This window comes from Dermacentor albipictus, chromosome 1, assembly GCF_038994185.2.
Source record: "Dermacentor albipictus isolate Rhodes 1998 colony chromosome 1, USDA_Dalb.pri_finalv2, whole genome shotgun sequence".
Classification (NCBI taxonomy): domain Eukaryota; kingdom Metazoa; phylum Arthropoda; class Arachnida; order Ixodida; family Ixodidae; genus Dermacentor; species Dermacentor albipictus.
Window position 1 is genome coordinate 266148924 of NC_091821.1, and position 27316 is coordinate 266176239.

Here is a 27316-nt window from a genome sequence, read left to right on the forward strand (position 1 = left end):
GGAAAACCTAACACACAGTAATAAAGTTATATAGATATATATGCATCCGACATTCTGAACGAGAAGAAAGAAAACCGGGGGTTTGTTGGCTTCCTTACACATACACACGTATATATATATATATATATATATATATATATATATATATATATATATATATATATATATATATATATATATATATATAAACAAACAAACAGCAGATGTATTTTTACGACTCATGTCTAGTTCTCGCTCATCGCCTTGCAGACACGGGGATGTGGTTAACAAGGCCCGTGATGCTTATCGTATCAAGCATGTAAGCGATATTGTAGAACGGAACTAGTGCGCTTTAGAATATTTGTATTTATGCTTGAGAATGTTATTGTTTACCGTCTACGCAAACCTCTTGCTGCCATGTCCATGTGGTACATCCATTTTTTGCATATTTACATATTTTGCATATTATAAACTAGAGTTAATATTCAGACTGAATGACATTCACCATCTCTGACCTGTCTGCATCTAGGTTCAAGAGAATTCTCCCGGACATAAGGCTGGGCTGGAGGCCTTTTTCGATTTTATAGTTGCCATTGGGAATACACGTTTGGTATGTGCCTTTCAACAATGTTTTAATGATAGTTATTGCTTTGTCAGATTGCTCTGTCAGGTATGAATCTTGTGATAACCTTAGGTTTTGTGTTACATGACATCTGCACTTGATTATATGCGCAACCCTTTGGATACTGACTAGATATATTGCACTGACATGTATAACATATGGTCAATGTGTGCACATACATTAGCTTTGCTTCTGGTTCAGCATGTTTGGATAGAAAAAAGAACTAGTAGAACTGACCCAGATTCACTTTCACGTTTTAATAAACATGCAAAAAGAAAGAAAAAATATGCTGGCCAAGAGTCGTGATGCAGGGCCAAAAAATATGCTGGCAGTTTTGTTCAAAGTAAGCAGTTCCAAAATCTGTTTACCGCATTTACATAGCATAGCTCATTATAATTTCCTGTTATGATGTGAATTGAATGACATTGTAAGTATGAACCACAGTGATGAAGGAAAAAGCTTTCCTGCAGTTGATGCATATAATAATAATAATATAATATTTGGGGCTTTACGTGCCAAAACCACTTTCTGATTATGAGGCACGCCGTAGTAGAGGACTCCGGAAATTTTGACCACCTGGGGTTCTTTAACGTGCACCTAAATCTAAGCACACGGGTGTTTTCGCATTTCGCCCCCATCGAAATGCGGCCGCCGTGGCCGGGATTCGATCCCGCGACCTCGTGCTCAGCAGCCCAACACCATAGCCACTGAGCAACCACGGCGGGTGCAGTTGATGCATGTTATCTATATTTGGCCACATGTATTTACTCAGTAAGTAAAGTTTGAAGCCACATGAGAGCCATCCAGTGTCCTGGGATGTCTTGTTGGCTTAGTTGCTCACTTAATTTTGCATTTTATGCACACTTAACCAGGCAAATGCACATGCTGAGTGTTGTAATTACCTGCTCTTTAGCACTAGTGTGTCTAGTTTTTCACCATATTTTTCTTTTTTTTTTTTTACTGATAGTTGAGTGTATGAGCAATGCATTTTCATGAGGCAGTTGCACATTGTTCGTGGCAGCAGCACTATACCACACTTACTTTGGTATTGGCTACAGAAATGGCATGTTGCAAAAGAGAATGAACTTTGTATGGAGGTTATAATGTGTGGGCTTGCTTAAAATTTGGTTTGTGTTACTGTAAAAAAAGAATTGTCTCTGTGCACTTAAGTACATTCACATTAGAGCATTTGGTGTCAAGTCCAGGAGTGATTTCCTGCCACGGAACCACTGTGCCATTCACATTTCTTGGTTGTCAGTGCTCTCATTAGCAACAAGTTTTAAAGCGGCCCTATCCACCATTTCTTTTTGTTTTTCCTAAAGTGACCTGCCCTGTAGCGTCTATGGCAGAAATGAGGAGGAATGTTGACAGTACTTTTCATGTTCTGCCTTCTTGTTCATTCTCCTGCATTATGTTTTGTGACTCAATACATGCTGATAATCTACAGATAGGCTTCTGCATTCTCAGTTTAAAACCAAACACTGAAAATAGTCTTGCCAAATTTATTTTCTTAAATTCAGTTTTAATTGAAGGGCAGTACTCCAGTTTCATAGGGGAAAAATAAGGGTATAGATCTATGTTTGGGATTTCAGTAATCTTAAATATCACAGCACAGAAGCAGCACAGATCTCGCATATAGTCAGTACTCATTATGCCAGGGAAATATGAAAACTACATTTCTATATGATGATACATTGAGGTTTCATGGATTCTGAAAGTGTCTACTTTACTCTTGACAGTTTACTGATAAACAAAAGTTACAGTGATTTCTATATGAACCAAGCCTAGTGAGCTTTGATTACATTACCCATCACAAAAACGACCCCAAAGTGCAAAAGTAAATCCTTGACAGCACAACGATAGTAGTGCGGTTTGGGGGCAAAAATTAAAATGGGAACCATTGGCCTCCATCTCCTCTGCATATAACCGCAGATAACCAACTTGTTTTGCCAAATAAATGCAAATTCTTGAGGGAATATTTACCGTATCTGTATTGGTTTAGTGATTGTCATTAGTGTTTCTTCAATGCTGCACACTTAGCCACCTGGAAATTTGACCGTGTGACAATACCTATAAATGACAGAAGGTGCATCAAACTGCCACCTTCTGGATCAAAATAGTTCTAATGCCAATGGAGCCCAAAAATCCATGACCTGTGATTAATTTTCCGCAAGTTAGTCAGCAGGAGGAAACAAGCCAAAATCCACCTGTAATGAGCACAACTGGACACCCTATACCTCGCCATAGTCGCCACTTGGCAGCATTTTATTGCTACACTTTCAGAGGGTTCACAAAGTTTAATAGCCAGTGTGCATTAAGATGACAGTTGCATGTGCCTCATAGTGACTACATCAACAACAAAAATGCAAACTGCTATAAAACGTTGTCCTAGCTAAATATATTACCAGTAGGGCAGGTAAGCTTGTGAATAGTAGATGAAAGAAATACAAAAGCTGGCATGCTTTTATGTGAAGGAAGTAGCCACTGAGAAAAACTGTTGGCTTTCATTTGAGCAGTATACTTGTCAAAGAAGCTGAAAATGTTGTTCTAGCATAAATGCAGAAAAAGTAATCAAATTTTTTGAATGTAGGGAATGCCAAACCCTATCTGTATTTAAGGGCAGAGGGTGAGACATGCATGATAACATTTGCATTGCGAACCCCTTGCAGGTGCATCCACATATTCACATGAAGTCCTCACTCTGTTGCTATTGGCTGACAGTAGGAGAACATTTTTTGCAACAGAAATCAATTGTAGATGGATTGCATTCGATGCCTAGTTTTCTGTTAAGGCCTGTGAAGTGGCAGGGAGATTTTCACTCTGGTACTTGAATGGTCAAATGAACTTGCCATAATGCAGTGGCATGAACAGGCAATAGCTGCCATTTGAAATGTGTGAGTACTTCTGTGGCTAATCTCACAAAGGTCCAGTTGCATAATTGCTAAAAACCATGCTATATAAAGTGGCTATTCAGCTTGTTGTTCATGGCCATTTACTTTCCTTCAAGTGCTATGCACACGAAACACAATGAGTCGGTGCAGCAGGTAATGCTGTTGACCATTATGCACACATGCAACAAACTGTTGTTACAAAGGGGCTACATGTGAAGGGTAGCATGTACAAAATCAGCACTCTGTACAGACACACACAGCGTTAAGTCCTGCATAGTGACAGGTATTGTTTAGAGAAAGCAGTGTGCATTTTTACTTGGAAACTGCACACAAGCTCTGGGTGGAAGAGTAGTGACTGCATATACTGATGAGCGAACACCAGTGCATACCCACAAGAAAAAAAAGTAACTGAAGGTCAAGTTATGCTCATACAATGTTATAGTCTAACGAGACATGTACGCTGTCAGTGGCTAGCAGTCAAGTGCCACATGTAGGCTATTGCCTGTTGTGAAAAGAAGTAAACTAATGTAAATATTCATAGGTAGGACCTAGAATGAAACCTTTATTTGAAGTAGCGACTTGTCAGTCGAGGTGGGAGGGTCCCTTATTCCAGGAATCCTAAATTTTTTTATAATGGATAAAAACTCAACGAAAAAAGGCTTTGAATTTTCAAGACTAAAAGCCAGAAGCACTGGACCTAAGCTGTTTTTGTAAACTCGGAGCCAAGTTAGAACATTAGGGTTGCTTTTGGCTTTCTGCTGGAACTTACAGAGAACATAGTCTCCTTAATTTTGCTGCATTATTCGTAGGCTGTGCCACTTTTGTCCTCTATTTCACAATTCATGTATTGCAAGCATTGTAATCCTCTGTCAATGTTCCACGCCAGTTCTGCACAAGTTTTTTGGCACTTCTGGACTCTACATTGGAAATGTAGGCCATGCAGGCCTCACGCGAAGTCCTTGTAGACAACATTTGGACAGCTTTCTTGTATGCTGCACTTTTGATAATCAAGTAGCACCTCAAGGCACCATTCCAGTACCACCGCAATTGAGCCTATAAATATAATAAAAGAATGCCGGCTTCACCTTGCCATTCATGCATTTGCTGTAAAGGCTTAACTGTCAAGAGTAAGCAACATTTTGTTCTTTGCTGCATGCCTTCTCTCAGTTGGCACGTGCTGCAAGGTATACTAGCATCATGCTATGCTTGTTCAAAGTGAAATCATGGAGGACTATGCCCAGCACTGTCAAGAACTCTTGCAGAAGTTAAAGCCAAATAAGTGAGGCTTGTCCATTCTTATTAAGTGGCTTATTTATACTTCGTTGTTAGTCTGCTGCCTTGGAGTCTGTAAATGTAATTTAATTGACGATTCACATTTAGGTAAGAAATAATCCTGCATGGTTTTTAAAAGAAACGTGCTCTGTAGTTGTGGACAATTTAGTGTGGAACACTTACTTTTACAGTTATTTTCCGGTACCTAATAAGCACTTGATATATGTATCCTGCCCCTCCCCCCCCCCCCCTTTTTTTTTTCAGAATCAAGACAATGATGTTCTCAAGGATGTCCTAAAGGCCAACATAGAAAAACCTATTGTCATGACAGTATACAGCAGCAAAACCCAGATGGTGCGAGATGTTGAGATTGTGCCTTCGTCCATGTGGGGAGGCCATGGCCTTTTAGGAGTCAGCATTCGCTTTTGTTCTTTTGAAGGAGCCAACGAAAATGTCTGGCACGTGCTGGTAAGATCTTGAGTGAAGAAGTACTTTACTGATTGGTTTATGAAATTTTGATTGTTTATTTTTAGCTACTTGTTTACGGTAAATGTTACTAAACTCCTCTGTCATGATCTGTTGGCTGCTTGCTGCTGAAGCCAGCTTATCCCTGTAGCAACGACTTAGAAAACTCCTAGAGGTTAATCCAGAGTGCTTGCATTTCATTGGCTAGTTCTTGCACTGCATTTTTATGTTCCGTTAACATAACAGCTTGCATGACGGTATCCATTTCACAAAAGAGCACACATTGTGTAGACTGCTCCCATGATACCCCCTGCAATGGCAGAAAGGGGCTGCAGGCTTTCTGCAGGGCATTGCTAAGTCTGTCACATGAGTGTGAGCTTGGCACGGAATTGGCATTAGCTAGTATGTGGATGTAGCATTATGTTTCACTGTCGTACCCTCTTTGAAGCATTCCTAATATGGTTGTGTCATAGTGATGTACATGAGCCTTGCCAACTTGCTGTGAAAATCTAATGTAGCTCATGTCGCTACTGGTGCACATTTGAATTGCCAGCTCATAAGAATTTCGCATTTGAATTATCATTATTATGCTCTGAAAGTGGTAATCAAGTGTGTAGCTTCCATGTTCGCCTACCTGAGTTCTGAAATCAAATAGTCCTGCACTTCATTCTCCTTGAGGCCTGCTTTTAGTTTTGAAGTTCTTATACTAAATATAGTGCTTTGCATGTTCACTCTATTGCTGCAACAATAGTATGGATGAAGTGGACTAAGGTTGTGTGGCTTGTCAATTGGTCCTGAAGCAAATGCTTGCATGCTTATAGATCATTTTGATCATTATTTCCACACAGCTCTAGGGCAGTTCCTTGTCGATTGGCAAGATGTGCACGTGTGTGCTACTACCCGAGCACAGCTACCATTTCAGATTATCATATTAAGTGCACTGCTCTACAGTTGCACTAAAGCTTCCGAAATACAGTGTCTTGTTTGGGGAAAAATTTTGGACTCTCAAGTCAGTGTGCTGTATGTGCTTGAAGGAGAGATCCTGCGTGACCAGTGGTGTCAGCAGTGTGTTCATTCACTTCTATGGACCGTTTAATGTCCACCAGGTGTAGCAACAGCTTCAGGCTTCTTTCTGTAATTCTTTAATGATAACAAGTACACATAAGAACCATTGACTCTTTGGATTTGCTGAAAACTGTGCCTTTTGCAGCAAATGTAATCTCGATTTACTTGCTTGTGTGGAATGCTGGCCAAATACAAATAATTGTTTAGTGTCATGAAATACCTGTAGCAGTTGCCTTTGTCACATCCTCGCAGAAACTGCCACTGCTCTCTGCTACATGAGATCATGCAATTTGGCGATAGTACTCACCTTTCATTTTCTTTGCTCATGTGGCTGGAATGCTGACATTCTTCCTGGCCCAACACCCTGCAAAGCACCTTCCTAGGCTGTCCTGCCCTGCTTTAGTTATTTTTTAGATTTTTCATAGCTGAACCATAGCGCACTATGATGGGGAATGCTTAGTAACTTGCAGCAACTAGTACCCTAAGTGAAGTGATTGCTAGAGTTGCCTTGCAAGCCTTTAAAACACCAACATTTTATCTCAGTATTATGTTTTGCTTTATTAGACAGCTGCTGACTCCATAAGGACATTATGTTGCCTCAATTTCTTGAACATGCAAGAAATAATTGTCATCTTTAATGCAGCCTATGCAAAACAAGTGCTGAGTAGAGCATGGCTTCATTGTATGGGGTGTGTTGCGCAGGTCTCCATATGTCGCGAAAGTTGCAGGTAGTTGCCACATGGTATGACAGAGTACTGACATGTGTCAGTCAGCCTTGTGCACTGGCTTTAAGCCACAGGATGACTGTGTTGCTGGACTTTCCCATGCCAAATTGACAGTTCTTTTTTCTTTCACTCTACCCTTCTCTGCATTTTGATGTGGGATAGGTGTAGTTGTCTGCTGTCACTTCTCTCAGAATGTGGTATGGCCTTCTCACTTTGTGTCTTATTTTTTGCATTAAATTCCTGTTGCACTCATGTTTCAAGGAGCCAATAATTTTTTAGGCTTGTGACCACTGCGCTGGTCTGACCGATCCACACATTGGCACCATGTGACCTCCACCACCGATTTTGGGCACAGGTGGAGAAGTGCTGCTTAGCACACCAAAAACCATGCTTCACTTGGCACACGTTTTGAATTTTAATTTAAAAGGATAGTACAATTAACATTGTGCTGTACAAACTTGTTCATTATATTTGCCGTAGTTAAAGCAACTTCAAGTTCTGAGGATATATTTTTTGGACTGAAGCATCGAAAGCTATGGCTCTTTATGCACCCACAAATCATATACATATGAAATCTGCACTAAATTTTCTGTTCGGGTATGAAATAATAATAAAAAAAATTTTCTGGGCATTTTTTTTAAAATTTTTACCAATACTCCAATGCTGAAGTAAAAAATGTTGCACACTTCATGTATTGGGAATGGAAGAGCAGCAGTGATGGTCCCAGGCAAGTATTTATTGGCTTTGTGTTAGAAATACGGTGCAAACATTGCACTTACATTTTTATTATTTTTCAGTTTTGTCTCATTCTGTGTTTCTGAAGACAAAAAAATTTTTTTTTCTTCCAGTCGGGACATCTAACAGCTGAGAAAGCAAACATCCGCCATTTGCCTTCAATTTTTGCCTTCTGTTGCTAAATGACCTGTTAAAAAAAAAAAGGCTGACACTACAATGTTTTGTTATTCTACCAGTCTTGTGCCAGAATTGATGAGATTTAGCCAAAAGTATTCATGTTAGATGGTGCTTGAATGTTTTGTTCTTGATGTCTTTATTAGTTTGTCATTGTTGCTTGCAGGATGTGAGCCCTCACTCCCCTGCTGAAGCAGCAGGTCTCAGGCCTTATGCTGACTATATCATTGGCTCAGACTCTGTGCTGCATGAGGTAATGTTTGTTTTGGCTTTCTGGTGCATTGCTGACAGTTGCTATCCCTCCAGTAGTTTTCTGTTTTTTCTTGCTCAGTGCTTCAAGACATCCCATCGAAAATTTTCTTCGCTCTTTTGAGAGCATTGTACCTTGTTTGCTTCTAGTAATTTGAATATAACCACTTGAAAACTGGTTTTAATCAACAGGTCATTTTGTACCGAAGGAAAGTAAGCATTTGAGACTGATTCTTCAGTTATCAGGTTGTTATCGTTGTCCACAACTTGTCTTATGACTCGTCTTTTTTTTAAATATGTAGTACTGCTTTTCTTGGCATGTGAATAGGTAAACATGCCTGTAGCTATATAAATGCAGCATAACATTTATGCACAGCATTTTTTATACCACAAAGTGTGGATTGCATTAGTTGATAACACTATAATAGAACACTGCTATTGTAAATGAATCAGGGCTTGGCTTGAGTAGTTGCTTACTATATCGGAAGCTTTTTGTTTTTATTAGTGAAGGCTCTCCATATCCTCACTTCAGCCAATAAAAGCCAGTTGAGGCTGAATGAGGTGTGTATTAGTCCATCACCAAATGGTAAGGATGTAAAATCAATGATAGGTTAACTGGTACATTAAGGCGCCAAAGAATTTGAGCATTGAGTTTCAGCTTTGGTGGTCTGGTATGTTTAAGTGTGATAAAAAGATATGGTCGAAGTGTCACGTAAATTTGCTTCGATTGTGTCTTCTTATTGTGCTTGTACGTTAAAACAGACCAACAAAGCAAGCTAATGCAAACTTTAGCTATTAATAGCAAGTGAGCTGAACATTCTCCACAATGATGCTGCCATACAGCATGCACTTTATCTAATTTTAAAACTTAAAGCCATGACGTCAGCACAGTGGTCACTCCAAGAAGTTGCTGCTCAAGTACGTAATTGCACTGTGACAGTAGCTTGTGTTCCCTTTAACTAAGCTGTCAAGTATCATCATTATAAGTGATACATTTACTGCATGCCGAGTTTTACCATCGTACAAACTTACGTAAGGGCCACACCTTTTTCCTAAATTTTGGAGTCTATTTCTTGATTGCAGCTAATACACAAATAAATCCTAATTAAATGTGTATTTGCAGTGCGAAACATACAGTTGACTGCATAAAGATGGAAAAGTCAGTATAGGGAACCAGCACTAGCCAGGAGGTGTTATGAGAGTTTGAGCATCCTACTAAAGTATGCTGATGCTGTCAAATAGGGACACGATAAAAACAAACAGTTTTAGTTCTGAGTGTTCAGCATAATAGTGGGATTAGTGGAATAGCGGGATTGCAATGCCCATGCGCAGAATGCTAAATGACCCCTAGCATTTATTATACGCATGCTAATTCTCAGGTTTAATGTTACAGTTCTTGCCTGGTTTACGAAGTTTATGTAAAACATGGCGGCGATCCCGGCCACCCTCTTTGAACTGAATTTGGTGTTGCTTTTGTAGAATTCCTTCATTCGTAGCAGATGACTGTGAACAGCTTTTGCTTAGTCTCAGGCCACTTCTATGACAGAGTACTATGGATAACCTTATGGCGTTTTTAAGATCACTTCTCATTTCGAATGTGTTGAGGCCTAACAAGAGAAGATGTTTATGATGATTTTTTGGCATCTCTGAAACGAGGCGATGACAAATAGTCAGTTTGCCTGCTTGAGTTAATCAGGTTTACTGTACATGCTTTTCATTCTAGCATTTTGTATACATCTCCATTATCTTTTTTTCCTCTTCCTTAAAACCTCTACCCACTAGGCAGTGTGTTATAGTGCTACTGTTCGCCTGCGAAGTTTCAGTGCTGGTTGCCTATGGTTGCTAGAATGTTTTTATTTAACCAGCCATATCGACGTTGCAACTCATTGTAATGTATACACGTATACTTAACCATGTTGTAATTGGTCATTGAGGCTTGCTTCTTCCAATTTATAAAAGGAAACATTGTGGACATCCTTTTAGCATTTGTGCCAGATACACGAAATGCCAGTAGCTCCAACACAGTACGTGAAATGACGGGCCAGTCTCAGGCATGCATTCTACAGGAAACTATTGACTCAAGAATTTCTTACAACAGCATACACATGCCTGATATGATATTCTGAGAAGTCCCTTGCCCGCAAGGTAGTGTCGTGGCCCAGTTATAAAATGCCAAGAAATAAACTGCACAAATGTACCGGCACATATTTGCCGGCTGCCGGCAGTTTCACTTTCATATTTCGTTTCACGATCTAAACCCAGTATTATACCCCAGTGAAATTGGCAAATGTAGTGGCACATTAAATGAGCACTGCTATTGAGGCCATAAGTTCCACTAAGCGAGGTACATTCGACAAATGTACTCGCTGGTGAGTGTCACTAAACCTTTTAGACTTACAGCCTGCAAATGGCACTAACGGTGAAAACAACTCACTCAAAGTGAAGGCTAAATTAGCCTGTCTGACAGGTATTGGAATGGCTTGTGGGCATGCTGTAATTCATGAGGCACATTTCACTGCACAGTATGGCTCCACTTTTCAGCAACTGTAGAATGGTACTCTCCGAAGCTATTCACAGCTTCACAGCACTTCTCTTCGCCTACAATCTAGCATGCAGTTGACGTCCATACCACAGTTTGTCGCACATGGATTATTTCATCAATTGAGCAGAGCCTGCAGGCACACGCAGAGTAGATGGTACTACCTGTCATGCAAAGGAATTGACTCTACTTATAGTTCCTTGATTATCGAGAGGTGTTCATTGGAATTTTTCTTTAGAAACACCTTAGCTTGATGAGCAGCCTGTGCAAGGAGTCTGAAGCACTTTCACTCGGTCTGCCCACTTGGATAAGTTTTTCAGCAATGCTTTCCTTCATGTTTTACAACATATGGACCCCAAAATGCTTGAGCATGGTGCGAACGCCACTTGTCTCGTAGACAGGATAGCCATCACTCACTTGCTGTCGCACTGCCATTGCTGCCACACAAAATTTCTCTTCACGAAGGAAGTTGTGGTCGAATACATGTACAACTTATGAAATCCTCTTTTTCTTTTTTTCTCCCTATAATGTTCTTTAAAATGGGGGGGTTGCCTTTACCCACATCCATGTACTCTGTACACAATGGATGTGGGCATTAAAAATTGTGCTTGAAGAGTGGGTATTTCCAGATGCTGTCGCTGTACTGTTGGAAAGTTTAATAATTAATGTGCTCAATTTGTTCCCTTGCAGTAAAGTTGCATCAAGCCTGCCTTCCTCTTCATTTTTTTTCTTTCTGTGGACGTTTTGCAGTCTGAAGACTTGTTCACACTGATCTATGCCCATGAAGGCCGGCCGCTGAAGCTGTACGTGTACAACACTGACACTGATGGCTGTCGAGAAGTTACCATCACACCTAACATGTCTTGGGGTGGTGATGGAAGGTATGTGGCAGCACTTCTTAATGTGAAGTTTGCCATTTTTCTTAGCTGTAAGCATGTGGTTGTGGTTTTTGAATGGTGTTTAAAAATCAATATTTTATGGCTAGCAGTAACATAGCACATGCCTTGCTTTTTATGTTAAATCAACCATGAATTCAGTGACCATGGAAAAACTCATGCATGCCTGCTGACACGCTTTGGAATATTTCTTTAGGGTCAAGCAGCCAGGTGCTCAGTGTGTGTCAATGAAATGCTTTATGCAGTGAATGTGCAGCATTTCATATTACTTTCTCCTTCAGCATAAGTAACTGAAAACACACATTTTTTTCCTTTATTGCCTTTTGGTTCTTGTTGAAACTGGTGATGAATAAATGTTCAGTTTATTAAACTTATAAGTTTATTAAGCTTATATAAATGTTCATTTATATAAGCTTGCAAAAAGCTCTAAGAGTTTGATATAACATGTAATTTGATGTTCTGTGAAGAATGCATCCGACTTCAAGGTGGGTTTTTAGAGAAGTTTACTGGCAGGCTGTTTAAGAGATGCAATAGTCCTGAGCTTGTTTCATCTTCATAGCTTGATTGAGAATGAATTTTTTTACTGCTGTTGAGAAATGCAGACTGCTGTTGAGAGACACGGAACATGTGAACTGCAGCCTTCTCTAGTTGTACGCTGGGACCATATCAAGCTGATTTCACAAAGCATATGCTAAGATGTGCTTCACTGCTTCACAAAACTAGCTAAACACCAGGGTAGAAGCTGGCTTGGCTGTTAGCTGAAACTTTCGAAGTCATGGGCTTGCGTGTCCATTGGCTGGCACACATTTGCGAACAGCTTCTGCAACAGCTTCTCCAGCTACTTCAGCTAGTTAGACGGCCCAGACCTGGTCTCGCTGGTCTGAACTGAGAAGCAGCGTCTCCCACTGCTGCCAATTTTGAATATTGCAGCCCTTGAAAGGAGCCACCTTCAAGCATACCCATAGAATATGTGGCAGATCCGCCCTACCCATACATAATTTACACTGATCATTATCTTGCCCTGGATAGAATCTGCTGCAGGCCACCAGGTTAGGGTAATTCAAAATTTTAAAGAACTAAAATTTTTGCAGGGAAGAGACAGGTGGCACATTAGTTTATCTGCAGCATTATTATCAATGTCAATTATGTGCCCTTCTCCAGGTCATGTCAGTTTTTGGCTATACATTAGAATTTATATAGCGCCGTCTAGGGAGTGTTCTACGGAAGAATCTTTAACGCTAAATTTGCATAATAGGCCAGATCCCTGATTCACTCAGCAGATGAGCATAATGCGGCTGAGCTGCATTTGATTGCGCTGCTAGCAGCTGATTTCGGCGTCCTTGTGTGTGGCGCGATTCGGCAGCACTGTGGTTGTGCTTGTCTGTGGAATTTGGTGCATACTGTGAATCCAGCTTAAAAATGATTTAGTAGCTTCTGAGATAAAAGCAGTATAGCAGACTTCCGTTCATTCGACCCTGCTTAATTCTATTTTTCGGTTAAATTGATCCCGACCAAAGGTCCCGGCTGGTGCCCATGCATTTTAGAGTCCAAACTATTGTTATTTGGATCCTAAAATTGGCCTTCGCCAGATAATTCGAACTTGACCAGTCAGCACGCATGCACCGGACCCTATGGTGATCCTGATAGTGACCACTTTAGTGGCATCATCTGTCTCTGCAGAAGGGGACAGTGAATGCGTTGAATACCCGTCAAAATCTCATGTCGTAAACCCCCATTTTCGGCCTGCCATCGAAAGACTCGCAAGCAATAAATGCAGCTCACAGTGTTTGATTATGGTATTTATCTGATTCGAGCATGTACCTTTTCTTAAGCGAGAAAATTGTGCTGAAAATTGCCTGGACAGTGCAATCATATATGAAACTAAAGCCGCCGTCACAGCGTTCGTATGCTTTACCGCGTAATGTGTAATGCGGTGAAGCTGACTTGAAGAAACCAGTCACCATTGTGCAACACGCATTAGACCCTTGTTCATTTTTCTTGCTAAAAAATCAGGTGCACCGTAGATTTTCACTTTAAGAGCTTTAATGCCATTTCTATGTTAGTTTTCTACTTTGGGCACACAGAAAGTGGGCGTGCATTTGATTCTGGGACGTGTTAAAATCCAGCAAGTTAAACCCCATTAAACCGTAGTTGGCCGGAGCTTGGAACAAGTACTTACTGAATGGTTGTACTGCTTAACCGAAATAGCATCACATTGCCCACTTACCTGTCAAAAACGGAACTTGGAGAGAGTGCAGTGAAAGGGGGAAAAGACATGCAGTATTCATTCACTTCACTCGACAAAAGTGTTATTTTCATTTGATGCCGCGGTGGCCTAGCAGTGATGACAGTGGCATCAAACTTACTGAAGCTGTGAGCCAGCTGTTCAACCAGCCGCCTCTTCTCAGCAAACACTCGCATGGCAAATTGATCAAGGCGTTGCATGTTCTCTTTGCGTGCGGGCGGTAGTGCTGCAGAAGTCGCGGGGCGCCTTTTCCGTTGCGGATGCTGTTCTCGTCACGACGATTGCATTCACGAGGCTGACGTAACACGCAGCTTCTACCACAGTCGGGCCTGAATCGCCCGTGCTGTTGCTTTTCATGTTGTCCTCATCACTGTCGCTAGTCGACACTTCGGCAACAACAGAGGTAACGATAGCAAAAAGTCGAACCTCGTAGCCAACATCTCTACGCAGTCGCAGCAGCGCTGTCGAGCAACTTCTTCGCGTTCCAAATGCCACACACCGTAGTCAACAGTAGATCCCTGTCGCGTGCCAGCACCGACTTCTTTGTGTCACGTTCGATAGCACGAACGATGTCTAACTTTTATTCTAGCTGAGCACTCGGCGTTTTTTTTTATTCGAGCTTCGGCATGACGCGAGACCTTGTTTGCACTACGCCACAACGCTCTATGGCACAGCTTATTGTTCTGCCGGGCAGCCTGATGAAGATTACACACTGCCGTGTTTGCGCGACGAAAAGTGGAAACACTACGTCTTAACCGAAACGTACGCAATAAGCTGGCACGGTTTATGCGGATACAAAACACATTATGTTAAATGGCCGCTGAGTTGGGGATTTGACTTTAATACTTTCAAAACGAAACTATTGTTTAAGTGGGTAAGGTTTAATGAGGTTAACTGTACTGCCAAATGAATCAGTGGTGTGTTTTGACATTTTATTCTGCATCTTGTTTAATTAAACCTGCTGGATAATTAGATCAATTTCGTCGGTCCCGCTAAAGTTGAATTAATGGAAGCCAACTGTATAAATGTTCTGGAGCCATAGTGCAAGAAGGCGAACTGCTCTCCCTGCAGCAGGGGCTCTCTCTCATTACCTTGACCAGTGCCTGCAAGTAAATTCCTTTCCTTCCTTGTCTGATATTGGAGCTGAGGACCCATATGATTTCTCATGACCCCCCAGCTCCTTTTTTCTTTTGACGCCCTTCTTGCTGCGTGGTGCATTTTCAGAGGTACTATTGCACATTCCATTTCATGGGATTTTTTGAGCAAGTTCGTAGGGATTCAGGTTACTCAAAGGCAGGCACGCAAATACAGGCTTGTTCAAACTGCTGCAGGCATCATGCTTGTGATGCAGAAGCAACATGCGTGCGACGTAGACTCACGAGTAGGGTGAGAGGCTTCTTCGAGGATTGCATGCAGACGTTTGTTTGAATATTCAGTTGTTTTTATATTGTTCATCAGTGTAATAATATGCAGACACAATTGTCATTGTATAATATACACACCACTCGTTTCTGTTTGCAATGCCAAAACCTAGGGAGGGGCCTTTAAATGTCATCATATAATTTTGAATATGAATTAACACGTCAGTTTGCATGGATTCTTAGTATGAAGAGCAGTACTTAAGCTTTTCCACGAATTATGAAGCACTTATGAGGCTACAGATAGCTTTATACCTATTAGTGTAGACACAGAATGGCTGACTATGGCATTTTGTTGCATGAATTAAAAAAATGTATTTGAAAAGTGTAACATATAAACATATTGTTCTCAAGAAAACAAGCAGCTTCGCTTTTCTTGGAAAATTATTTTCTGCAGTATAGTACCATGTTTGAGCAAGGGAAGAACAGTGTTTCACATGCCATATTTGTTGCACTTATTTGCAAGGCATTGTATTGTCCTACAAAACAGTGCAAAGAGTTCATGCTTCTTTCGCCAATGTCTGCTGCTTGAGAAGTAGCCTGCCCATGCATAGTAGAAGTGATGATTGCAGGTATCCTGAAATGCACACCTGCCTTGGACCATGAAATAGGCCGGGGATTTCAGTAAATTTAGTTTGTTGTGAAAGAGTCAAACTGAATTGCGTGCTTATAAATGCGATCTCTTAGTGCATATTATACTTTCTGGCTCTCACTGGTGAATCCAGATATTGTCAGTGCAAGAGTTGTTCCCACCATGTGTCTCTTTAGAAAATTATCTTCTTGCTCACTTCTAGTCTTGGCTGTGGTATTGGTTATGGCTACCTCCATCGGATCCCAACAAAGCCTGTGGCCAAAGCCCCATCATGGCCCTCTGGCAGTGCTCCTGCAGGGGATGGTTTCTTAAGTGTAAGTTGGCATTGACTCCTAAGGGGACCTGCCATTCTGGAGGCCTGTAGTGCATAATATCATACTTTGGTGAGATGGGTGTGCTATGGCTGTTGTCAAACACAGATGCACATACAGACACAAAGTGTACATTCACAGCCTTATTTTTTATATTTGCTTGATTATTCAAGCTTCTATCGTAGCACTGCCATCTACCACTTACAATCAGTGTATGATGGTGATAAAAAATTATGGATGCTATGTGGAGTCTAGCTCACTTTTTCATGCGTGACTCATATGCGAGTTGATTCAGGTTATCCTATGTATGCACACTTTCATTGGCAGAGCAGTTTCTCAGCTTTCTGCGTGTCACTTAGTTGCTGCGGCTAATACAGGGATGGAAGTGCTGTGCCAATTGCGCCATCTTGCACTAAACCATCGAGCTGCGCCAGCCTGCACCAAAGCACTAATTTTGAACCAAGTTGCTAAATTTAGCAGGATGTGCGTGTCCAGTGGCAACCACGCAGCCATAGGCATGTGTTGGCTAGCACCTACGTAGTCCTGCAATCCAAGGCTAATAAACAGTCCGTTTCAGCGTCGGTGTCTTTGGAGTGTGGGTGTACTTGGTGCATAATTGTAACTAGGCCACAAGAAAATAAAAACCGTTTTGTGCTATAGTCGCCGACCGTTTATTCGGACCTCACGGGGACTGTGAAAATGTCCGAATAAACAGGTGTTCGAAAAAGCAGATTAAGAAAAAAAAAATGAAATCCTTTATTTCCACGCACTTATTTGGGCTCGGCAGTAGGCTTGGAAGAAATCGTGAATGCGCCGTTGCACGCTGTTCCGTTTACGCACAATCAAATAAGCCTGAATCTCGGAGAGGGTCGTACGGTCATTATTGGCGGCTGAAAGCGCAGTCACTGCTTGTACACGCTCCGCATGCGACGGCAGCGTAGCACATGGTGCGTCATCTTCCGACTCAGAGTCATCGTCCGGCAGTGCAGCAGAAACCTGACGAATGATCTTGCCGTCATCGAGTTCTGCGCATGTCAATACAGCAGTGTCAGCACCTATGAAACTGTCAGATGAGACGGTGTCCGGAATCGCAATGCAACCACTGCGCAGGTCTCGGCAGAACATTTTCCGCGTCAGTAGGGAGCACATCGGAAGGCGACAAATCTTAGGCCTCTCGGCACTCGCTTGCCGGCATTCCCCAGCGCAGTCTGCGTGGGCACTGTCGGCGCCATTAGACCCTTGACGCGATGTTTATGTATGCCGCGTTGGATCACCGAAACCTTGACACAGCACACAAAGCAAACACCACCGTGCCGACACCAGTCGCACAAACGAAAAACGCGGCCTGGCGTACGATCGCGCAAACAGCTCGCTTTTCCGTTCTCTCGCTTGCCCTCTCGTGATTCGTTGCCGCCCGCGCGTTTCGTCACGGCCGCCATTGCGCTGGGGCGAGACCACAAAATGCGTTTACGTCACACTCCTGTCAATCATTCCAAAACCGAGTGGAATCGGCCCCTAGCGTGGAACGGTCGACAAGGGCCTTGCATTCGTTTCGAAGAATGAATGGCCGTTGCCATAGCAGCGCTAGTAGCAGACGATGCGCCTGTCGTCTGCTCGTAATTTCGTCGCTCGCGGAACATGGCTGGCCCTGCCGGGGGTCCAGTTTTTCGAGATTAAAGCGCGATCCGCCATTGCAGAACGTTAGCAATGTTAATTATTGAAAACAAATGTGATCACAGTGAAATTAAATGTGGCTGTGCTGTGATAAATATAACTAGTGTTCTTCTTTTTGATGTTGTTTGATCTGAGCTCATTTGTCGAGAATGCTCGCCGTTTCACGTTGTGCTCAGAGAATCGCGTTCATTGTTCGGCGGTTTCGCGCTCACGAGTCACGATGGCCGCTCCTATTATCGCGCTTTTGGAGTCTCTCGGGCAGCCTCGGCGACACATCTTTCGGGACGCATTTGACGAGCTTACCGAGGAAGAGTTCCGCGAGCACTTCAGGCTCTTGAAGAGCACTGTGCTGTGGCTCTGCGAGCAATTGGAAGACGCCATCGGTGGCGTTCGGACCGGTGGCATCACGACGCAAGACAAGGTGCTTTGTGCTCTCCGTTTCTTCGCGACGGGGAGCTTCCAAAGATCCATCGGCAGCGAAGAATTCGTATCCATAGGGCAGGCTTCCGTGAGCGAGACCATTCACGCAGTTTGCGGAAACAATAACCGGGGTGGGCCGGCAACAGGGTTGGGTGAGCTTCCCATTGACAACGGCTGGCAAGACTGTTTTAGGCTTGTAGCACAGCTCGGAAGAGCAAAAAAGGAAGGAGGTAGGGGTAATCAAAGGGAACGGAAAACAGAGTGAGCGATAACTTCCAACTGACAGTTTATTTCGTGACACAAGACTACTTATACACTCGGCAAACCATATGACATAAGGAGATAACAAAGAAATGAAGCAACAAAACCGAAAGTAACCAAGTGGTAACATATTCAGACAGCCTGTGGCTGCAGTCGGAGATACACCAATTCATTGTTTGGTAATGATAATGAAGGTGAGCTTACACATGCATGGCCCAGACCAATGATAGCCTTTGCTTCGATGATTTCTCTTGTGAGCTGATTATGACTGCGACCAAGAATGACGCATTCCTCTAAGACAGGTTCGCAACCACACGTTTTGCAGTGCTGCGCAAGAAACCCCCCAGCTGTAATACAATTCTTGGCATTGTAACCATGTTCGCGCAGCCTGTCATTCAGACATCGGCCAGTTTGACCAACGTAACGTTTTCCGCACTTGAGTGGAAAACAATAAACGACGCAATGTGTGCAATTAACAAACTTATTTTTGTGGTTCTTGTCACAGGAAAGAGGAGCTACCTTATTGGGATTAGTGAGTTTGCAAATCCTCATTAGCTTGTTAGGGGCAGAAAACACTACACGAACATTCGCTCGCTGGGTGATTTTCTTAAGATTATGTGAGACGGTGTGAATATAAGGAATGACGCTAGTCCTACCCCTAGTAGTTACAGGATTATCTGCGTGCTGGTTGTCTTTTCTACGCTCTCTTAGAATTCGTTCTGCTATTGACACTTGTAGGGACACGGGATAACCAGCCTGCGAAAGCCGATCGCACTGGGAGGCAAAGCTAGACGAAACAGTATGGTGGCACGACTTTTTCAAAGCATTATTAAGGCAAAGGTTAGCAATGCCTCTCTTGATCAACTTGGAATGGGCAGAATGAAACGGAAGAAGTGGTTTGTTAGCACGAGGTTCATAGGACCAACACGTATGAATATCCGAACAAGCTAAGCGCAAATCCAAAAACCGGATCTCATGATCCTGGGGGAGCTCGTAGGTAACGTCAAGGGGCGCAAGGCATTCTTGGACTATTGGCACTACCGAGGCAACCTCCGTCTCAAGGTCAGCCGGAGAACACTGAACACAAAACAAAAAATCATCCATGTAACGAAATATTTTAAAAATGTTAGTCTGACAAAGGTTGACTGACATGGCGACGTCTAGGCGAGCTAAAAATAAATCACTGAGGAGCGGGGCAATGCACGAACCAATGCACACTCCGTTTTTCTGCAAATAGATGATGTCATTCCATGTAATGAACGTAGATGACAAATAAAAGCTCAAAAGTTCTAAAAAGTGATCACTAGACATCCCAGCATTATTTTGAAAATGGGTGACGCCAAATTCATCAATTGTCTGCGAAATAGCTGACAGCAGGTCATTGTGAGGAATAGAATAGTAGAGGTCCTTCACATCGACGGAAAAGAGTTGAAAGCCTCGATCAGAGTTGTCCTTTAAAAATTCAATTACTTCATCGGAGTTGCGTATTAACAACGGGTCATTCATGGGTAAAGTGCCACTCAAGTGCGGAAAACGTTACGTTGGTCAAACTGGCCGATGTCTGAATGACAGGCTGCGCGAACATGGTTACAATGCCAAGAATTGTATTACAGCTGGGGGGTTTCTTGCGCAGCACTGCAAAACGTGTGGTTGCGAACCTGTCTGAGAGGAATGTGTCATTCTTGGTCGCAGTCATAATCAGCTAACAAGAGAAATCATCGAAGCAAAGGCTATCATTGGTCTGGGCCATGCATGTGTAAGCTCACCTTCATTATCATTATCAAACAATGAATTGGCGTATCTCCGACTGCAGCCACAGGCTGTCTGAATATGTTACCACTTGGTTACTTTCAGTTTTGTTGCTTCATTTCTTTGTTATCTCCTGATGTCATATGGTTTGCCGAGTGTATAAGTAGTCTTGTGTCACGAAATAAACTGTCAGTTGGAAGTTAGCGCTCACTCTGTTTTCCGTTCCCTTTGATTACCCCTACCTCCTTCCTTTTTTGCTCTTCCGAGCTGCACTACAAGCCTAGAACAGTCATGACATACCAACTCGCCCAAACTGCCATGCTTTTGGCCGGCAAGGCTAGTCCAAAGGCGGCCTTTGCAGATCGCGGCCGCATTCCCGGTGTAGTGGCCTGGGCCGCTATTTTGTAGCGATGCCTTATTCTATACTATTCTTATCATCCACCACACACGGCCGCCTGATCCCGTTGATAATGTGGGCAGACTGACGCTCTGACCACTGGCTTAGTGCAAAAAGCCTGAAAAAGCATAGAATCGGTAAAGGCATCGCTACAAAATACCGGCCCTGTGTCGACGGGACGCTCTTGGGTCACACGCGCGATGTCCGCACAACGCGACCGACAGTTCGCGTTGGTGCGGCGACACATGCAGGTCAAGTCTTAGATTTTTGTGCGACGACATAACGATTTGCAGTCAATGAACAATGGTCGCCAATTGAACTGCGCGCTCCTGCCAATTTGTTTTGGCATGTGCGATACCACCTAGTGGACTAAACCAAAATATATGCCGCTTAAATTAGTTTTCTTCTCTCGTACCACATTTCCGACGCAGATTATATGTTGCAACAGTAAGAGTTTTTTTCTTATATTAAGTGTTTAATTATTAAAGCATGACAAACATTCTGCACTTAATATATCGTCCCCGATCAAAGCCCAAATTGGTGCCGCAAACTTCCGGGGCTGGGCTCGCTCGTTTATTGGCTGTGCTCTCCCTCCCGTTCTCACAAATCTTGCGGACGGCCCACTTTGTGACGTCGCAGCCAGACCGAACGAACGGAAAAGCGAGCTGTTTGTGCAATCGCACCCCTGCTCGCAGCGTCTTGCGCGAAGAAACAAATCAGCTGCTGGATTGTCTTGACATGGCTTACTAAGCTGAAACTGGAACTGCTGCATAGCCGCTCTATCTAACTAGGCAGAAACGATGATGATGAGCGGGGATTTCCAGTAGCGCCACTTCGTGGGGCAGCAAGGAAGCTCCGTTCAAAACAAAAATGGCGTTCAGCAAGTCGAACCATGCACTGGTCAGAGTCGGTGCATGGTGCTCTCGACCGAGTTGGCTAAAGGAGTGTCCGAAAAATCAGACGAGAGGTTGCAAGGTGTCCGAACTTTCAGCAGTTGTTATACATGATGGTCTATGGGTAGAATGGCGGTGCCGCGAAGCTGACCGAATAATCGGGCATGTCCGAATTTTTGGAGTCCGGAAAATCGGTCGGCGACTCTATAGTGCTTTACGAATGTTTTATAAAAGTGTTATGTATATGCAGACCAGCTAAAGATGAATGAAAGGATGCTCATTAATGGGGCAGTCAGGTAGGAAAGCCACGCTGAATGAATAAGGTCGTACAGTCTGCTCAGCGTACAGTTCATTAGTTTCATCATATACATTCTAGCACTCGAATTTGTACCCTATTAGTACATCTGTGTCGATTAATGGGTGAATGCTGTGTGTATGACATTCTAAATCTATTTTGCGCATGCACCACATCCGATTACAGGGATGATATAATGTGGAACACCGACAAACTGCAGAAGATACGCATTTAGGCTGGTTGGTTCATGATTACGAGCAGTAAACGGCGCTAAACAACAGGACGAAGAGAGGGACACAGACCACAATGCTGACTAACAACCAAGTGTCTTTATTCTTTCAATCAGCATATATATACTCTGCCGCTATCTCAAAGCACAAAAGCAACAGAAATTCAGCATGTGCGAGGGCAATAAATTCAATCAATGAGATAGCCTTCCTATCTCCTTCGGAAGGAGAGAAATGGACACTTGGTTGTTAGCGCTGTGGTCTGTGTCCCTCTTTTCGTCCTGTTGTTTAGCGCTGTTCGCTGCTCGTAACCGACAAATGACTTGCTTACGCAGAGACTTACTTACGCAGAACACAAGCCAAGGACATAGTTTCATTTAGTCAACCCTAGCGGCCACATTGTGCTCATAATTGGATGCTTGGCGAAATCGCAAACCTTAGAATTTGTGTTCGCATCAAAGATGTTCATGATGCGACTTGTGCAAATCGAATCAAGGAATTTTAATAAACCATTGTTCGACGCATGAAATATCGGTTGCCGTTTTACAATGACTTTGCGGCGCCTGTGGCAGAACTGTGAATAAGCCCAAATAATCGAGCTTATTAAAAACATTGGTCGAGAATGCAGACCGGAAAGCCACTGAACATTTTTATCCCGTTATTGTTTTCAAAAATATATTAAAAGATTTTTCTCAGCAAGTGATGTGAAATACTGGCAAAGGTGCAATCACCAGTATGTCAACTTCTCATTTATTCTGCGGTATTCTGCTACCTTAACTGAAGGTCGCCAAGAATTGAAAATTGCCTGAGAACACTATGCGAACGGTGTTCACTGTACCTTGATGAGTGTTGGTCGTGGTGGCCACTGTGAATATTTCTTGTTCATTGTGCACGAATATGTTTAATTAGCTAAATTTATACATTTACTAATCGATGAGATGTGAACTAAAAAGTTGGGGATTATGTTAGGAAATGACTGATAACAGCACAACCCAGGACTCGTAAAAACTTTTTTTTAACAAGGAAGAAAGCCTGTAAAATAAATAAAACATAAAAAACAAGCAAATACCCACCGTGGCCGTGACAATGCTTCTGTGCACCAAAGTTGGCATCAATCTTTACGCAAACCTCGTTGAATAGGGGCACTGGGAACGAGCGATCACCCTTTTCTCTCGCCGCGTCAGCAGTTTTTGACTCCCATCTTTGGTCCCTGTCAAACTCGAAGTAGTTTGATCTTGTAATGGTTCGCTTTCCAAACTGTTACAAGACCGTGGCCCAGGTTTGCACGTTCATAATATACTCAATGCACTGATGACGTTTACATCTGAGACCACTTATATCACTGGTGCGAAGACGTGTTGTCATGCAGATCAAAAATAAATCACAAGTTTTTTTTTTTTTTTTTTTTTTCTGGTTGGAAAAAAAACCACACCAAACCTAGGTCGCTGTATACACAGTTATCAGTAATTTCGTGGCACATTCCACAACCTTTGCATTTACACTTTATTGAATAAGGAAGCTAATAAATGTTAGTTCATTAAAATTAAATATTACTTGTTTGTTCACAATGAAAAATATTGATAAACTCAACTAGAATTAACACAAGCCTATCAACATAGAGTTGGCGCTGTTCACCGAAAGCCTTCGTTTATTTTTTTTTTTTTGGCCGCATTTAGTTGGCCCATCTGGTATGTAATTTAATGGTGGTTTCTGAGAAACGTGTATTGGTTTCCTTTGTAGCTTTATGCTACAGTCGGATGGATGTTTGTTCTTCCCTGTCATGCATTTTGCTCACCTTGTAGGCTTCTGCAGAACTGATATGTCTGCCGTAACCTAATACTGTTCTGCAAAAGCAAATAAGGAACACCTTTTCTTCAAATGCCTGGATTTCAGTCATATTAACCTTTGCAAAGCTGCTCCAAAATGCATATTTACTGCTCTAAAATGGACAATTCATGCTTCAAACTTGCTCAAAAGTGCCAAATTTGCTGCTCCCAGAGCTTCTCCAAAACTTCCTTGGTCGCTTCCATAGAGGTCCTGGCTGACTTGGTGCCAAACCAAAACTTCTTGTTGTTGATGGCTTGCCATCTTGGGTAGAAGAGAGAGCTCTTAATGGAATATTGTGGTTCATGTAGTAGCACTGATCGAAAGAAAGTTGAAAGTTGCCTACAGATGAGGCCTCAAGTTTCAGCCCACAACACCAGCACCGATTGCTCCCCTAGTGGACAGATGGAAACGTTGAGGGTCATCTGCAGTAGCGACTGCATGCGCATTTGGTTGGTGGTTAGATTTCCAAAATTGCAAACTTGTCCACGTCATCTCGCACGCCTGGCACACAGCATTGTTTTGTCATCCAGTGTTACAACACCCTCTTGAACACTGAACATGGAGACCCACCTATGAAATTCTGCACATTTCAAGGAAATTCATAGATGAGACAAGTGCGGAACTTTACATTGAGTCACATTGCGCATTTTTATTTTCTCATGTGTTCTTTTTATCCAGTCGAGTAGCCCTTACTTGCATGGTAATAGTTTTGTAGGCTTTGTGCATACAGATGTGTTGACTCAATGCTACTCCTTTTCAAGATGAAGTGTGCTGCAGGACCATCTGATGAAAAAGTTTGTCATGTTTGCATGCATATTGTGGTCTTTTCGAAACGCTGTAATTGCATGTGTCGTTGTCAACTGAAAGAGCAAATATGGATATTTTACGCAATATTTACGCCTTCTGTCACAAGAATGACATCAGTTGTAGTATACACAACTTTCAGTTGTGCGCTGTTTGTAATCATTAACTTGGTTTTGCCTGTTGTCATATGCTTTTGGAATTCCCTGCACTAATAGCAGGTAATCGTTGTCAAAATAAAAATTATAATGGTTGAATGTGCTGTTTCCCTACGAAGTGACACTAAGCGCTTTCGAACTACAGAGCGAATGCAAGGTCGGTAGTGCGAGATACTTAATTTGCTTTTTATCATGTGCCATGGCATTGAAATCGCGCTTCAACAATTTTGCTGATGCAGTTGCCTTGTTTAATAACAGTGGAATCTAAATAGACGGAACTGCCTCTTAAATGGGACACCATCCTCATACTTGGTTATTTTTCTATTCATGCAGTTGAATTCAGCTTTGTCTCTCAGTATATGGAACTCCTAATAAATTGAACCAATTTCCCTAGTCTCTTGAGGGTCCATTTAAAGAGAGTCCACTGTATTTGGATGCAGTAAGATGTGACTATTGTGTGCAAAGCCTTTAAATTTGTTGTAACCTGCTGTTGTGGTGTAGTGGCTATGGCGTTGTGCTGCTAAGCCTGAGGGTGTGGGATTAAATCCTGTCTGTGGTCGTCCGGGGCCTAAATGCAAAAAGACCTGTGTGCTGTACATTGAGTGCACATTAAAGAACCTCAGGTGGTCAAAATGAACCTGGAGTTTCCCACTACTGTGTGCCTCATAATCATATCCTGATTGTGGCATGCAAAACCCCAAAATTAATGTTTTTTTAAAAATTTGTTGTACAAAACATTACACCTATGTTTCTGAGGGAGGCTAGTTTTGTAAAAAAAAAAAAAAAAATCGCAGGCATGCGCGCAGCAGCACAGTAGCACCATAAGCTGTAAGAGCGGCTCCTTAGGAGCGTCATTTTCGGCACCATGCACTACAGGCTCTTTGTGGAGAAGTCTCTTCACATCATTTTCACGAGAATGATCTGAAGTTTCTGCCTGGCGTCGACGGCGAGCTGTGGCTAGTGCTGCGATGGTAATGATGATGATGACATATTGGCATCCCCTTTGAGACACGGCAGTGACATAGTCACCTGGCCAGCTTGATTTAATCAGGTACACAGTATATGTTTTTTTGATGACATATAACATGCATAGGCTCTTGACAACAATTTATGAGAAGTGGCATGCAACTCGGTGGGCCAACTGGGCAGTGGCCACCACAAGTGGCTACTTTTTACTAAGTACTGCAATTATTCGATTGTAAGGCAATCATGACTATAAGGTGAAGATGCAGTTAGGGGACCTGAGAAAATTAACTCAACACTTTCCTGTCCACAGGCAAGGCAGCTGTTTTTGGGTAGTCTAGTAAATCTTTTTTTCCTATCACAGAGCATGCTTGATACTAAGTGTATAGTAGTATCAAATTGAAAAGGAAGTAATTTTCTTTCCAATAGTGCTAGTCCCAATCAACATCGCTTTTAAAAATAGTTTGAAAAAATGTCTAAACAAAAGCTTTGTAGAAAAAAAGAAAAAGTTATATAAAATTTTGTTGTTATTTCGCACACAAAAATTTTTAGAATATATATTTTCAACACAAAGGATCTGTGCAATATTCCTGCAACTATCTCATCTTTTCATATAAAAACTTTCTTGATGTATAAAAGAACGCATTAACCCTAATGATTACCTCTAGCGCATAGTTTTACTATATTGCCTAGAGAGAAATCTGGTGCTGCTGCCCTGTGGTAGGCATGTGAATGCTGGTGTATTGTGACTTTTGATTTGCTTTGTTCTCGGAGAGCTAAGACACCTTGAAGACGCACCTGGCAACCACCGTTTCGTCTGTCACAATGATTCATTTTCTATTAAAACAGCATGTAAAAAGCTGTTTTAGCTTTATTATTACACAAAAAACATGTTTTGTTTAATTATGAGAACTTGTTATTGCATGTACATGTATATGAAATGTAAAAAGTATCAGTGGGCCGCTAAAGCTGGAGGACAGATGGCAAGATTCACGCTCGCTTTCAAACTGTTTGTCATCTGTTCTTGCTCTTCTTGCTTGGTTATGCATTGTAGTTGAGTAAACCTGATTGGAAGATGTGATATGGGTGAATGAAAACCTTTTATGAAGATTTTACTTTCAGAATGCATTATTTGTATAGCCATATCCACAATTTAGATGAAGCCTCTTACAACACCAGCCAGCAAAAGCTTCGCAGACACATATACCGTCATTCCCATGAAAACAGAGTGCCCCTTAGGAAACTCCCATAGACGGTGGCACCAGATTTCCCTCTAGGTGTTATCATGAGAAACTTTATGCCCTAGCGCGATGACTAGGACTAATGACTAGCCCTAGCTGTCTTTTCACGCAAAACTCGATTCCCTGAGTGGCCACCAGCAGAAGATCCCAACCGAAGGATGTTAACACCTTGCAGGCAAAAACTGTGACCTTTAGAACATGCTGGATATCTTTATATCGGTGCACGGGCAAC

General features: G+C 42.3%; 1 protein-coding gene across 2 annotated transcripts in view; it reads left to right on the top strand.

Moving 5' to 3' along the window:
- Positions 1–27316, top strand: part of Grasp65 (Golgi reassembly-stacking protein 2) — a 64247-nt gene that overhangs the window by 742 nt on the left and 36189 nt on the right. For both annotated transcript variants that reach the window (XM_065448828.1, XM_065448838.1), the window contains exons 2-6: positions 509–589; positions 5029–5232; positions 8095–8181; positions 11467–11597; positions 16070–16181. In XM_065448828.1, coding sequence (XP_065304900.1) covers positions 509–589; positions 5029–5232; positions 8095–8181; positions 11467–11597; positions 16070–16181 — 615 coding nt within the window. The remainder of the gene's footprint in view (positions 1–508; positions 590–5028; positions 5233–8094; positions 8182–11466; positions 11598–16069; positions 16182–27316) is intronic.